The sequence below is a fragment of the Choloepus didactylus genome, chromosome 17, assembly GCF_015220235.1.
Source record: "Choloepus didactylus isolate mChoDid1 chromosome 17, mChoDid1.pri, whole genome shotgun sequence".
Classification (NCBI taxonomy): Eukaryota; Metazoa; Chordata; class Mammalia; order Pilosa; family Megalonychidae; genus Choloepus; species Choloepus didactylus.
In genome coordinates this window covers 75,384,921-75,399,855 of record NC_051323.1, presented here as the reverse complement: position 1 = coordinate 75,399,855, position 14,935 = coordinate 75,384,921, and the positions used below count along the sequence as shown (strand labels likewise).

The following is a 14,935-nucleotide window of genomic DNA, read 5'->3' as shown; positions in this document are numbered from 1 at the left end:
CTCTCCGGGGGAGCTCATCAAGGACCTTCATCAGCATTGCTAGCTTGCTGCCTGCCCTGTGGAATTTGGACTTGTGCATCCCCACAGCTGCATGAGACACTTTTCTGAAATTTCATATTTACAGATATCTCCTGTTGGGTCTATTTCCCTAGAAAACTCTGACTTATACATCATCTAAATTGTGTCACTTTGACAATAATTCACTCCAGATACGCCCTAGAATGGAGAGAAAGAGAATCCTCCTGCTTGATCTTTGGATCCAAAGGACAGCGGGAATAAAAGAGAGAAGAAAGAGGAAATGAAAGGGGCCTGGCCCCTGGCTTCATCTTCTTTGTCACGCCTGGCTTCTCTGGTTCCCCTTTATTCTGCTCCAAAACCAAGAGCCGCCCGCCTTTGTGACATCCCTCTCCGTTGCCAAGCAACAGTCGCAGGGCTCCCCTGGCTGCACTGGCCCTGGGGGGAGCCTTGGGCCCAGGAGCTCTAGGAGGCAGTGGAAGGAGAGCAGAAGGAGAGGGGCAGGTGTCGGCCATGCTGCGGCTGCTCGTGGAGTCCGCCAGGGTTCACCCTCCCCTCAGCCCCCCGCCCAGCCCCTCTGTCACCGTCTACTTCAGAGGTGAGGGCCAGGGTCCCGCAGGGGGGCGAGGGGCCCGCAAAGCTGCCTTCCTTCCACGAGAGAATAGGTTTATTTGCTAGGCACAAGGCGTCTGTGCGACCCCAAGATGAGGTGGACGCCATCCAGCTCTTTAAAAATGTTCCCCCCTCCCTGTCATGAGTCCTCAAGATGAAAACGGCTACGCACTCCTGGAGCTTCTGTGACCAGTGGTTTAAAGACAAAAAAGTGCCTGCTTAGGATTGATGGGAGGATTTAAAAAGAAAACGCATGTCCAGCCCTTGAGTACAGTTTTTAGGAATAACTTTCCAATAATTCCAGTGACTTTTGAATGAGCTTTACATCAACAGAGCCTTTTCACAAATGTAAGGTGAGGGAGATGAGGAAAATTTTATCTCCATTTTTATAGACAAGGAAGTCCAAGAAGCCTGGGGTGGGGCGAGGCCTGGTGAGGGGGTGGGATGGGGGTAGATCCGTTTGGGAAAGATCTGGGAGCAGAGAGGGGGGACGGAGAGGCCCGTGGCCTGGGGCCCGGAGGAGTCTGGAGAGGGGGTTCCAGCAAACGGGGCACCCCAGGGACTCTGGGGAGCAGGAGGGCCGGCGCCCACGTCCCCGTGAGGGAAGGGAGGGAGGACGAAAGCTTCAACGTTCGTTCTGGTCTGTGGGACTCTGCTTGCCCAAGTGACCACTCTCTGCGTTAGAACCTGTGGGCCTCCAGGCTCGAGGCAATGCCTGTCCACACCCCGAGTTTGCAGGCGGGGACAAGGGTGACTAATCTCACATCTAGCCGGGAAGGGCCTCACAGCTCCTCTCCTTAGTTCCGGCCGTCGGCCCCCCGTCCTCGAGCTCGCCCTCTTTCTCCCTCCAGGAACACCCCTTTCAAAGCCCAGAACCCCGGGTTTACCCACAGACTTACCGTAGGTTATTATGCTTCCGTGTTGACGTGTGGGAGTTTTATTGCTCTGCTCCTTCCCCTTCCCATCTTCCAGGCCTCTTCCCCTTCACGCCACACACCGGTGCATCACCCCACTACCCAGGGATCACCCCACACGACGCGCTCACATTCCTTCCCTGGGGAGGGCCTCAGAGAGGAGCAAGGTAGAAGTTTGGCAGAGCCGTCGAGTGTCCTCTAGTAGAGATGTTTTAGTGGTTGGGGGAATTGATTGTAGTGGTTGGAGGAGGGTGCGTTCAGGACATTCGATGTGAGGTACCCTTAAATCTAACTGAGTCTCGGGGAACCCTTAAATCTCAGCGTCTTAGCACAATGAGAGTTGGCCCTTCGCTTTGCCAGGCCCTGCGTGGCCGCTCCCGAGGGGCTGAGACCACGAGGGGAGGGCGGGGGTGAGGAGGAGGGACCCAGAGACCCCATCGGGCGCTCAGGAGCCGGGCCTGGCCGCCGCTAATGTTGCTCCGGTAACTCATTGACTGCTTGGCCCCACTTGGCTGCAAGATGACCCAGGAAGAAAATGACATGGTCTGCTTGGGAGCACGGAGTGTCACAGGGTGTCACAGAGCATCACAGGGTGACAACGCCACTCTGTAAGAAGTGAGACATTTCGAAACCCCCAGGAAAGGAAGGATGTCGCCTTGAACAACAACTACACTTGAAGTTCTCTTAGTGTCCCCCCTCCCTTAACCCCACTCAGACCCAGACTCTGAACTCTGTCCTACCACCAGAGCCGCCCCCGGTGTCTTTACAGATGTCAAGAAGAGAACTCTCATGGTGGAAGGGAATAACCCCACATGGAACGAGGTGTGACTCACAGGGCAAGACCGGAGGGGAGAGGGGGTGCCCAGAGGCCTGGGGAGCGGGCAGGGGGCTCTGAGCTTCTGCAAGGCCTGGGGGTCTAGGCTGGGGGCCACCTCCAAGCCAGCGGGTGGTGAAGGCCCGGGGGCCCGGCAGCCACCCCTTCCCACAAGTGCCCCTGAGAGGCTGGAGCCAGGCTGACCCCCCGTGACCCCACAGACCCTGGTGTGGCACCTCTGGGCCCGTCCCCTGGAAGAAGACGCCTTTCTGCAGCTCATCCTCCGGGACCTGAGCTCGACGCGGAAAGAAAGGTGAGGCAGGGGACGGCTGGGGCCGACACCCCAGTCAACGCGCCCCGGGCAGCACCCGGCTGCTGCAGCTGAGGGCCCACCAGGGGAAGAGGGCCGGGCAGGGCAGACGCCCCGAGTGGCTCCCGGAGGCAGGAGCCCCGAGCCCACTGGCAGGTGCTCCTCCCGGGCCCGTCCTTCTGCCTCTCTGCGGACAGCACAGCCTCTGGGCAAAGGCCGCCCCCAGGGAAAACCCCATGCGGGCAGCCAAGGAGACCCTCGCCCCGGCCCGGGCCGCCAGCCCTGCTCCCTGTCCCCCAGGTTCATGGGCCTGGCCATGGTGCTGCTCAAGCCCCTGGTGGAGCACCCCAAGGACGTGCTCCTCGTGAAGGACCTCGTTCTGCTCAACCACTCCATGAAGCCCACGAACGTGAGTCAGGCTGGGGAGGCCCGGGGGACGAGGCCGGGGGGTGGGGGACCCGGGGCCGTGCCTCCCGACTTGCCCATCCCTCCGTCCGCCACCCGGCTACCATTCCATCCATCCATTTAGATCGATCCGTCGATCACCCACTGGGTGTCAGTCCGTGCTGGGCACTGGGCTCCAAAACGGAAGGAAGCCCACGGCCAACCAGCGTCCCCCCTGCCCTCCTGCCTGCCGCCTCGTTTCCCTCCAGCCTTTTGCACGCACACTTCGTGCCCCCTGCCTGGGATGGTCCCGTTCTTGCCCACCGGGCAAATGCGTGCTCCTCGGATCCCTCTAGAACATCCCCTTCCCGCCCGCCTCCGGCACCTTGGGGGCGGCCTCCTCCCCTCTCTCTCTGGGCCCCTGCTGGCCTGGCTCTACTGGGCCTCGCATGTGTGATGGGAGCCAGGTGAGGGGCAAGGCCAGAGGTGAAGGTGATCTGACCCCGACCACTTTGGGGGCGGTTTCTGGCGACAGTGGGGGCTCGATGGCGACAGGAGAGCTTGGAGCAGGAGGTCAGTCAGAAGAATTGTGGGAGTTCCCACACGCGGTCACGAGATGCTGGGCTACAGGAAGAGCTGCCAGTGCCAGGGGCTTCACCTCGCCCTCCTCACCCACCCCCATCCTCTCCGCCACCACCGCCACACTGCTCCTTGAGTCTCTAGTCCCCTCCCCTGGGACTCGGTGCCCTCACCCCACACGTTTATCAGCTTTGTCCACTGCGGACTGCACTGGGCCCCCAGGCACGGCCTCGTCCATGGTCAGCATTGCCCCCCGCCCCAGGAGGTCTGGGCCAGGTCGAGGGGCCGGGACATGGCGGGGGCCACAGGGGCCGCTCACACTCCTGGCTTTGTCTTGCAGTGCACCGTCACCTTACAGGTGGCCCAGATAACCGAGCAGGAAATGAGGGCAGGTATGTCCTCCCCGGGGCCAGCCCCCACCCTTCCCCACGCACAGCTGAGGGGTCTCTAGGGCTGTCGAGAGCCCTCCCCAGGGCTGTGGAGGGAATGTGGCCAAAAGAGGGTCCCTGGAGCTTCAGGGTTGAGAAGCCAGCTCTTCAGATGCTCACCCGTCACCTTGAGACATAAGACAGCCTCCAACAGGCCGCAGAGTGGGGCAAGAACGGTCATTTGCAAGGGTCTTCTGTGTGGGGGGCAAGAGGTGCCGTGTCCCCCCGGGCCTCTCGGCAGTGTGTTGGTCTCCAGGCTGGGAGGCGGAAATGGGGGGAGGCCTCGGAGGCCCCCAAGACCCAAGCTCGGCCTGGATGCTTCCCCAGGGCATGAAGACGTCCTTGGGCTGACCGCGAGAGACTTGGCGAGGCAGCAGCTGATGGTCCCCGGCTCCGCCGAGCACAAGCCCATGTCCTCCAAACCGCAGAACTTCCAGGTGGGAGCTCCCTGGGGTGAAGGCCCTGTCACCCCTCCAATACCCTTCCCAGTATGGCCAGGCCATCCCCTTCCCTCTGCAGTGGTGTGCTGGGGGTCGGCGCATCAGAGCCTCGTCACAGCCCCTGCTTCTCTGGCCGTCACTGAGGAGCCACCGTGCAAGTGGCTGCAGACAGGGGCAGCTCCACGGGGCAGCGGAGGCCCCAGCCAGGCCAGGCCGGCCCTAGGCAGACACCACGGGGGTCCCTTCAGGGGTCCCCGGGATTCCTTGAAAGACAGAATTAGGCCCATGCACAATTAAACCACCTGCACGGGAGGGGTTGAGCAGAGTGCAAGGGGCCATGGGAAGGTCCTGGCGTCCACTGTGAGTCCTGCAGCCCCCAACCTCCCTCCCCCATCGCTAGCCTGTGACCGGCAGTCCTGCCTCGGTGTGGCGTGCTCCCCCTCTGCCACCTGCCCCCCACCCCCTGCATCCAGCCGGGCGATGGCCAGGCCCCAGCTCTTAATCCATCTGCCCACCACAGCAAATCCACTGCCCTGGCCACGTTCCTGGCCTGTGCCCCGACGCCAACGGGCACCTCCTGGGCTCCCAGCCTCCAGCCCTCCCCTCTCCATTCTTCAGCCAAAATGTTCTTGCAAAGATGTCATTCTCCCCACGCCAGCCCCAGCATCCTCAGGACAAAACCCAAACCCCCTGACCCCTGAACCCCAGTCTCCCCTCCAGGCCGCTCTCCGGCCCCGCTCAGCCCTGGACAGTGGGCCGCGGGGGTGCAAGGTGACAGGTGAGGGGCCTCCCCAGGTGCTCTCCCTGTCCCCGCCACCCCAGCGCAGCCCCGGGCCCCCTGCAGGTCCGTGTGAAGGTGTTCGAGGCCCGCCAGCTCATGGGAAACAACCTCAAGCCCCTGGTGAGGGTGACCATCGGACGGGCCCAGCAGCACACGCGGGCCAAGACGGGGAGCAACCCTTTCTTCAATGAGGTGAGCCGCCCGGGCCGGGGCTGGCAGTGCCTGTGGGCAGCTCTCCGGGGGTGCTCCGCCAGGCGTCTCCCAGCGTCTGGCCCTCAGATGAGCACCGGGCACCTCCTGGGCCGACACCGCGCTGGTGACCCGGTGGGGGGCAAAACGGGGGTCAGCAGGCGTCTGGAGCCATGGGAATCAGCCTGAAGAGGCCGGGCTGCTGGAACCCCAAATTCCAGCACCATCTCTGACCCACAGCAGTTGCTCCATTGATATTTGTTGAATTTATTGGTGAATAAATGAACAAATTAAAGATGAGAGCCCATGGGAACAAAGAGGAGGTGGGGTAGCGGCAGAGCTCAGAGGGGCTACGTAGACCTCAAGGGAAGGGCCTGCCAGGGCAGGACAGAGGGGCTGGGAGAAGTAACTCAGGGGAAAGGAGCAGCCTTTTCAAAGACACGGAAGCCAAAAACAGCGCAGCTCGTTGGCCGGGCTGTAGATAGGGGAATGCTGGAGGGGAGCGTCAGCCCCAGGAGAGGTTGCTGGAAGTGGGCTGCAAGGTGGGCTTTCCTTTCATGGGTGGCGCTCGGGAGCCACGGAGGGTGTTAGGAAGGGAGCAGCAGGCCCAGATGTGCATTTGGGGAAGGGGGTTCTGGCTGCAGTGGAGACTGAGGCCTGGAGGGGGCTGGCAGGGGCCGATCCAAAGGGAGGTGGGGGCTGGACTCCTCGCCCCTGGGCCGCCGGCCAGGCCTTGAGCTGCTCCCGGGCACCAGGCGGCCTCTGCTCCCGAAGGAGCGGGCGGGGGGCATGAGCGGGTCAGGGAAGAGCTGCCAGTTTACGAGCCCTTGGGTGACGTGGTGGAAGATACCCAGCCCACCGCCTTCCCCGTTCTCCCTCAGACCTTCTTCCAGAATTTCCGTGAGGTTCCTGCCAAGTTCTTTGACGAGCCCATCTTAATCCAGGTGAGAAGCCGGGCTGGGTCCTCGTGCGTGTTCCACCTCCGAGCCGGGCAGCCCCTCCGCCCCAGCCCCACCCTTAGGTTGTCTTTCTCATCCCAAGGCAGAATCACCCCCATCTCCTTCACCCCTGGCAGCCCAGGTTCCCCATTCATTCATTCATTCATTCATTCAGCAAATGTTACAGAGTGCCCCAGGCCTTGTGCTCAGCATGGCGGCCCCTTCCCATGCACCAAAGGACCCCTCAGCCTGCGACACCCCATTCCCTGGCCGGGGGCGCCCGTGCCCGTGGTGAACAGCAACTCACTGAGGACCCACCAAGTGCCCAGCGCAGGGCTCAGGGGAACACATGGGCTCTGGGGGGCTGGTGCCCAGGAAACCGCCAGCAGCACACATGCCGGAGGGAGCCGAGAGCAGCACCGTGCTGTGTGCTGACCTGGCCAAGTGGACGGCCTCACTGAGCCTCCGTTTCCTCCCTGGTTAAAATGCAATAAAAACCCGAACCTTACAGCGAGCCTCAGAATTGAGTGAGGAAACTTCTGGGCGAGTGCCTGGCTCTTAGTGGGTGTTCAGCAGACCCAGGAGGGTCCCCGCGTGTCCTCACAGCCCCCCGGCGGAGGGGAAACTGAGGTGCCGAATAATCAATAACTTAAGTCTTTCTGGGCATTCCCCTGCAGGTGTTGAATTTCTTGGTGATGAGACCCAACCAGGAGATCGGGCGTTTCCAGGTGAGCTCTGTGCTCTGGAGCAGATTTGGGACACTCCCCGGGCTCCGTGCCCAGTGTCTGGGGAAAGCGCTCAGATATCGCATCAGAAAGTTCCAGATTGGATCACCTGCCAGTGGGTGACATGGATACATGATTCTGAGCCTCTGTTTCCTCGTGTATAAAATGGGCCACCACGGGGCTATCGTGAGGGATAAAATGTGGCACTGATGAAAGTGCTTGGCGCCACGGTGAATCCCTCTCGCCGGTCGTACAGGGGGCCCAGTTCAAACGTTTGCCTCCAGGAAGGTAGAAATAGAAGCAGAGGATCCAGAAGGCTGGAGAAACTCGAGAGAGGTGGCTGCCCGTGAGGACGTGTAAAAAGAGTTGATCTGGGAACACGCAGGTGGAGAGAGATGAGTTAACCAGTGCCGACGTGCCAAATTCAGCTTCCCCAGATCCAGGAAGGTCAAGGGAATTTGGGGGGGCCAGATCAAATGCAGAACTTAGAGTTAAATCTGAATTTTAGATAAGCAACAAATACTTTTAAAATTATAAATAAGTCCCAAATATTGCATGGCTCCCCACCGAATATTGCATGGGATATATTTATACTAAAAAAGTACTCACTGTTTACCTGAAATTCAAGTTTAACTGGGCGTTCTGAGTCTGATTTGCTAAATCTGGCCACCTTAGGGGAAGGGGACTGACCCTGGGAAAGGCAAATTTGGGACAAATAACAGTAAGGTTTCTCTCTCCCTTCATCTGCTGCCTCTCCCCCATCTCACCCACAGATGCAGCTGCCGCTTAAAATTAAGACATTTCTAGAGGGGTTATGTGGCAGGTGTTGTGCTTTTAACAAAAGCCCCTGCACAATTTCCAGAAAATGACCCATTACGATACGAACTGTTGAACGAGTTATAGAAGTCAGAGAAAAGCTGGATTTAACTGAGATTTAAAAAAATATATATTTTTTTTATTATAGAAAATTTCAAACATACACCAAAGTAGAGAGAACAGGGGTGTGGATGCCCATATCCTCATCAGCCAACTTCATCAACTCATGGATGATGGTGTTCTCTTTACACCCCGCCCACGCGCCCTCCCCAACTGGGTCATGTCGAATCAAATCTCAGGCACCAGCCATATTGCTTTATCTTTACATATTTCAATATGTAGCCCTACAACACAGAGATTTATTAAACATGACACAATTCAATCATCACATCTAAAAACCTTCATAATTCCAGGACAGGGTTACACGTCTAGTCAGTGTCCTAACTGTCTTATCGATTCTTTTTACAGTTTGTTCAAATCAGGATCCAAACACCATATGCCGTGTTTTAGGTCAATGTGCATTCCAGATCTCGTTTATTCTGTTGGTTCCCTCCCCTTTTGTTAATGAAACGGGAGAGTTTGTCCTGTGGAGTTTCTCCACCTGGATTTTGCTGACTGCCTCCGCAGGGGATCATTTACCGTGTGCCTCTGTCCTTGTATTTCCCATTTAGAAGCTCAATCACACTCAGCTTCAATTTTTCAGCAAGATGATTTCTGCGGGAGACCCAGAATGTCCATTTGTGTCTCTTCGTATGTCATTAACCTCTGTTAACGATCCCTTAGGATGTGATTCATTAGGCATGCCTATTTTGTTTTGTTTTGTTTTGCTTTTCTACAGCTTTGTTTAGGTATAACTGACATACAATAAATTGCACATATTTAACATGTACAGCTTGATACGTTTTGACAAACATATTCCTCCATGAAACCATCACTACAATTAAGATAATGAACATATTTACCACCCCCAAATGTTCCTTGTGCCTCTTTGAAATCTTTCTTTCTGCCCTGCCCCTCCCATCCCCATGCAAACACCGATACCTATTGGCTCTCTGTAGCTATGGATTGGTTTACATTTTTTAAAGAGTTTTACATAAATGAAATCATGCAGTACGTGTTCTTTTTTGACTGGCTCATTTCGTTCAATGTAATTATTTTAAGATTCAACCATGTTGTTCATGTATCAGTAGTCCATTCCTTTTTATTGCTGCGTAGTATTCCATTGTATTGATACACCACAGTTTGTTTGTCCATTCACCTATTGGTGGACATCTTGGCTATTACCATAGAGCTGCTATAAACATTTGCATGCAAATCACAGCATGGGCATATGCTTTAATTTCTCTCAGTAAATATGTAGAAGTGGAACAGGTGGATAGTGGTAGAACTATGTTTTAACTTTTAAGGAAAATTACCAGCATTTTTTAATTTTTCTCTAAAAATTCCAGCTTTTACCATTTTATATTCCACCAGCAGTGTATTAGCATTCCAGTTGCTCCACATTCTCGCCAACATTTGGTATCGTCTGTTTCTTTGTTTTTGTATTTTACATTTTAGCCATTCTACTGGTGTGAAGTGGTTCTTTGTTTTTATTTTTATTTGTGCTTCCCTGATCACTAATGATGTTGAGCATCTCTTCGGATGCTTATTGCCGTCTGTATGTTTTCCCTGGTGCAGGGTCTGTTCAAATCTTGTGTTCGTTTTTACTGGATTGTCTGTTTTCCTCACGAGTTTTGAGAGCTCCTTTTATATTCTGGGTGCAAGTGCTTCACGAGACACACGATGTGCACGTCTTCTTCCAGTATGTGACTTGTCTTTTCATTCTCTTAACGGTGGCTTCCAAAAACCAGGACAACTACATTTTGATGAAGTCTATTTAATAGATTGTGCTTTTGGTGTTGGGTCTAAAATAAAAAACCTGCGTGCGGACGCAGGTGTGGTGCAGGATTCCAGGATTGCTCCATGGCTCCTTCAGAGCGGGTCACACGGGCAGCCAGAGTGCCCTGGGGTGCCTTTCCCCCACCATGCTGAGTCCCCCATCACCTCCCGGGGACAGGAAGACCCAGAGTCCCTGCCCCCTCCTGCCTTGAGCCTCCTCCTCGCCCAGGGCAGGCTGGGTGCTGCAGCTTGGCCGGGGAGGTCCCTTTCAAGGCAGACTTTCCCACCGAGGGATTGTGGGGCTCTCAGCCATTCTCCCCAAGGGGAGCTGCTGCCCCCCACCCCAGCTCCCTGCAGAGGTTAAAGGCAGCATCTTATCGTGTTTGTGGATGTTACAGATCTTGGCTGAGGCCCTAACTAATCCTCACCCTACTCTTGTGTTTTTCAGACAGATATTGGGTTTGTCTACCATTCTCCAGGTAGGTAATATTGTTGTAAATATGTGTCTTCTGCGAAAAATCAGGCCAGGTGTCAAAACCCCTCAAAATCTCAAAACACCTCCAAATCCCCATTTGTTCACCACAGGGCGGAGGGTATTAGAGGGTGCAAATTATACTTCACCCAACTTTATAAAACTCAGAGAATCTCTTTGGGTCGGATGCCAACTTTTTATTGCAACCGTGGGTTGGGTTTCTACTTTTTGAGGCCATGTTGGAAGATTAAAGTTTGAGTTGAGGTTTCCACTGGCCCTAACACACCGAGCTGGATTTGGGGTTAGGTTTGGGGGAAATGCTGGCACCTCCATGTCTGCTTCCAGACTCTTTTCCGAAGTGGAAAAGAGGGGTTGCTGGTTCCTAAAGGCTGGCATTGGCAGCCTTGAGCTCGGAGGCTGCAGTGGCTCCTGCTTTCCTCCAGGATCTCAGGAAGAAAACACCGTGGCCACCTGCTGGGAACCAGAATATGGGGGCCGGGTTGCCCTAGCCGTCTCCCCGGGGGGAGAGGGGCGGGGACGGGGGGTGGGCTCCCCACAGCCCCCGCTGCCTCCCCAGGCCACGCGATCCAGAGGAAGTGGCTGGGTCTCTGCCAGCCTGACAACCCCAGCAGCGGCCTCAGGGGCTACCTGAAGGTCACTCTCTGTGTCCTCGGCGTGGGAGACCAGGCCCCGGTGAGGCTGCCGCCCCCACCCCAGCACACTGCTGCCCCTGACCGCGTTCTTGGGGCCCCCCGGGCCCTCAGAGAGGCTGGCGGTCCTCACTGGCTTCCCTCCCTCTGTCCGCTGTGTCACATCAGGGCTGCCCCTGCACCGGGTGGGAGGGTCACGGAAGTGTGTGCCTTGGCCGTGACCTCCCGCGACCCTGGCCCTGTCTTCTCACTGACACCTCCAGGTGGATCAGAAGGTGACCTACGGGGCCGACGACACCGATGTGCAGTTCTTCAAGTCCATCGCCGTCACGGTCAACATGGCCCACTTGCAGTTCTTCATCTACTGCGCCGAGGACCTCCACTTCAGTAAGTCGGGGGGCAGGGGGCGGGGGGGCTCACTTCAGTTAGGGCCGGGGGCCGGGGGGCCTGAGGCTCCCCACACAGTGGCACTCGGAGCCCCACGGGGCTCTCCCACTCCCTCCAACACTAACACTGGGGTGGGGGAACAGGGGCTGGAACCCACAGAGGCTTGTTTTCCGAATCCGTGGCCTGGATCCCGGCCCCGCCCTGTGCAGCTCTGGCTCCCTGGTCGCCCCCCAGCCCCACTGCCACGTGGGCCGCGATACAGCCAGAGGTGGGGGGGACGGACCAGGGCAGCGGGACAAGGCCTGGGGGAGGGATTGAGGTGGTTCTGCCGCTGTCTGTTTATTCCCACCACCATCCCCACCTCCCCAAAACACTGCATCTCAAAATCTTCTCCTTCATAGAGAAAAACCACCTGGTGGACCCCATGCTGGAGGTGGAAATCATTGGGAAAAAGGCAAGTGTAGGAAGGGCCTAAGGCTAACTAGAAACCCAGTGAGGAGGGGAGGCTGGGAGGCAGGGCGCCGGGGGTCGCATCCCAGCTCTTCCACTCATGAGCAGAGGGACCCCAACGGGACTGGGAACCCCAGAAAGGTGGAGGCCACACCATACTCGCCCCTGTACCCCAAACTGCACCCATTGCCTTGCCTGGAGGAGAGACGCACTATCATCCAAACAGACGAATGAATGAGGGAGTGAAACAACACGCCATCAAACCAAGGGATGGGGATGACCCTGTCACAATCCCTGGGAGCCTCGGTTCCTCGTCTGTAAACTGGGGGTTCAGCCAAGAGGACTTTAACTTTGGTTAAAGTCAAACAGGGTGTCCTGGAATGCACCCTCCGGTGTTTCCACGAGACTGTTGGAAGCCCTTCACCACAGGTGCCCACATGCTCGCAGGGAGGGTGACAGCGTCCGCCTTTTGAAGGCAGGCCGTCCAGGCATTTGTGGACATGCTCTGACAGCGCCTGCTGAGTATTCAGCTCCCCAAGAGAGGCCTGGGTACCCCCTGGGCTGGGCGAGACCATCTAGGGTGCGTGTGGCAGGCATTTCTTAAAATTTTAGTATCTTTGTGTTTAAGTATTAGAAAGTTTAACCAGTCCAACGAACCCTAAGTTTCACAAATGTTGTGGCTCAGGAAAAGGCCAGGTTTAAAAATGAAGTCAGGGGGTGCTTCGGAAGGGGGTGTGCGTCAGGGGCCGGGGCCGAGGTGGGGCGGCCTGACGGGCTCCGGGCGTCCCTAGCTCAAGACTTACCGGCTGTCCCCGACCGAAAACCCGATATGGAACCAGATCCTGACCTTCCCGATCCAGGTACTGCTGTCCCCGGAAGCTGGGGGGCCGCCCTGACCCCTGCTCCCCCCGCCCCGCCAGATGAAGGGAGTTCGGGGGGTTGGGGGGCAAGAGGGGCTCCGCCCGAGAGGGAGCCTGGGGAGGCCCCGGAAGAATTACGGAAAACCCGACTTGTCACCAGCGTCATTAAGAAACGAGCACGGCAGACAACCAACTTCCCAGGAACTTCATCCTGCCCTTCGCCCGCGTTACACATGAAACACACACACATACACGCGCACACACGTACACACACACAGACACCCGAGAGACGCAGCCTTCCTCATGACACACCTTCTCTGTGTCTCACGTTCTCTGAGCATACTGGGGTTCACAGGGGAGAACCCCAGGATGCTCTCCCTTGTGGGGTTCAGTCCTCGGTCACCTATCCGTGTGCAATTTGTGGGGCTGATTACACCCATCACAGTGTCGTGCCACCATCACCACATCCATTACCCGAAACTTTCCCACCACCCAACGGAAACCATGAAGCATTAACTCCCTGCCCCACCCCACCCCCATACCCCGAAACCCACTTTCTGTCCCTAGGAATGGGCGTGGGGTTGTTGCTCCGTGTAACTTCGTGTAGCGCCGCGTGTCGGCCACGGGAGCTCTCCCGGTGCGAGCGCGTGGGATGTGGCGTGACATCTGTTTGTTTCTCGCCTTCTTGCTCTTTCGTTTGTGTCTCCCCTTTAAATGAGCGCGGGCCCCCTCCTCTCTTCCCCTAGATGCCTCCCCAGCCCCCTCCCACGGAGGCAAAATGTTAAATTGAAACCCCCCCTCTGGTCCCCGGCTGATGCCACAGACCCCAAAAATCGGGAGACACCTGAGAGGGGCCTGGCGCCCCCACCCCGGCCGAGCTCCCACCCATCCACCCACCCACCCAGGCTGTGTGGACAGACCCCGCGCTGCTCCTTGGATCTGGGATCCGCGGGTGCCCGTGGCCCTGGGGACCCCTCATCCCTGGGAGAGGCTGACCGACGTCCGGGCGGGAGAGGAGTGGCCCAGCGGGGCCCAGACAAGGAGCTGGGGAGGGGAGGGGAGGGGCCCTTACAGGGTCGTCAGGAATTGGAATGTGGGGAACTTGTGGCTTTGGGGGGGCTCTGATGGGACCAAGTGACCGTGGCCCACCCGTCCAGTCTACTATCCTCCCTTCACCCCGACGATCACCGCATTTCCCACTAGCCGCGGCTCAGCTGGGCCGTCCCCTTCCCACCTCTCCTTGACCCCCCGCCACCTCCACCGTCTGGGAGGAGAAGGGACGGGAAGTCAGAGCCTGGTGGAATCCCACCTGGACCCCCATCCCTGTGAGGAGAGGAGGGGCCCCAGCTGGGGGAGTTGGGGCCCACTGGCTTCCACCACAGCCGCTCTGTTCCCCCCACGGGCTGTTTATAATTGAAGGAGTGGAGGCGAGACCCCGAAACTTGGTTCAGACTTGTCCCCACCCTCGCATGGGGCTCTGGGCCAGCCCTCTTGGCCTCTGGGCCTTGATCCTCCGTCTGTATCGAGGGACTGTCCCCTCTGGCCTGGGCAGGTGGCCTGGCTTGGAGGCCCCAGCCCTGGCGGGTCGTGGGAAGCTCAGCCCCAGGCCTCGGGGCTCCCCCTGGGAAGTGGGGACAGTAACACCCCACTCCAGGGTTGTGGGAGGCCATGGGCCCAGGCCGGCACAGAGCAAACCCCCGAGAGCGACTGTGGTTGACGCTTTGGGGAGATGAAAAGTTATAAAGTTTGGAGACTGCTGGATGCACAGGGCCTCTCCCGAGGTGGCCCGGGAATCTGCATTCCGAGCACAGGGTCAGCAGTGGCCAGGCACCCCGCGGGGGGCACACCCAGGGGCTGCCTTTCAAAGGATGATGCAGAGGGACCCGGGACACCCCACTGGGACCCCCTCCCAGGGCCTCGGGGGTGGCCTATGCTGGCGGGGCGCCCTGGCCACGGCCCCTCTCGCTGCCTAAACGGCCCAGCGCCGGCCCAGCCCCGCAGCCCCCGACGGCCCGGCCGAGCGGGCACCCACACCTCCGGCCTTCCCGCAGCTGCCCTGCCTCTCCAGCTACATCCGCTTCCGCGCCCTGGACTGGTGAGCGCTGGGGGGGGTCGCGGGTCGGGGGTCGGGGCCGGGGCCGCGCGGGGCCCGCAGCCTGTGTGTCCCTGCAGCGCCGCCGGGAAGGACTCCGGGGACGAGATCGGCACGGCCTGCCTGCACCTCAGCCAGATCTCCTCCACCGGGGCGGAGACCGAAGGCAAGGGCAGCCCGGGCGGCCCCCGCCCCACCCCC

The 14,935-nt window shown here is 58.3% G+C and overlaps 1 protein-coding gene across 1 annotated transcript in view; it reads left to right on the top strand.

Moving 5' to 3' along the window:
- The first annotated feature begins 344 nt into the window (after positions 1 to 344).
- The window catches only part of FER1L5 (fer-1 like family member 5), a 35,440-nt gene continuing 20,849 nt past the window's right edge, over positions 345 to 14,935 (top strand). The window contains exons 1-16 of the mRNA XM_037807639.1: positions 345 to 613; positions 2,311 to 2,363; positions 2,577 to 2,668; positions 2,966 to 3,074; positions 3,969 to 4,020; positions 4,384 to 4,493; positions 5,341 to 5,469; positions 6,348 to 6,410; positions 7,082 to 7,132; positions 10,272 to 10,302; positions 10,873 to 10,988; positions 11,209 to 11,332; positions 11,734 to 11,786; positions 12,574 to 12,642; positions 14,694 to 14,737; positions 14,815 to 14,900. Coding sequence (XP_037663567.1) covers positions 529 to 613; positions 2,311 to 2,363; positions 2,577 to 2,668; positions 2,966 to 3,074; positions 3,969 to 4,020; positions 4,384 to 4,493; positions 5,341 to 5,469; positions 6,348 to 6,410; positions 7,082 to 7,132; positions 10,272 to 10,302; positions 10,873 to 10,988; positions 11,209 to 11,332; positions 11,734 to 11,786; positions 12,574 to 12,642; positions 14,694 to 14,737; positions 14,815 to 14,900 — 1,267 coding nt within the window. The 5' untranslated portion in view covers positions 345 to 528. The remainder of the gene's footprint in view (positions 614 to 2,310; positions 2,364 to 2,576; positions 2,669 to 2,965; positions 3,075 to 3,968; positions 4,021 to 4,383; positions 4,494 to 5,340; positions 5,470 to 6,347; positions 6,411 to 7,081; positions 7,133 to 10,271; positions 10,303 to 10,872; positions 10,989 to 11,208; positions 11,333 to 11,733; positions 11,787 to 12,573; positions 12,643 to 14,693; positions 14,738 to 14,814; positions 14,901 to 14,935) is intronic.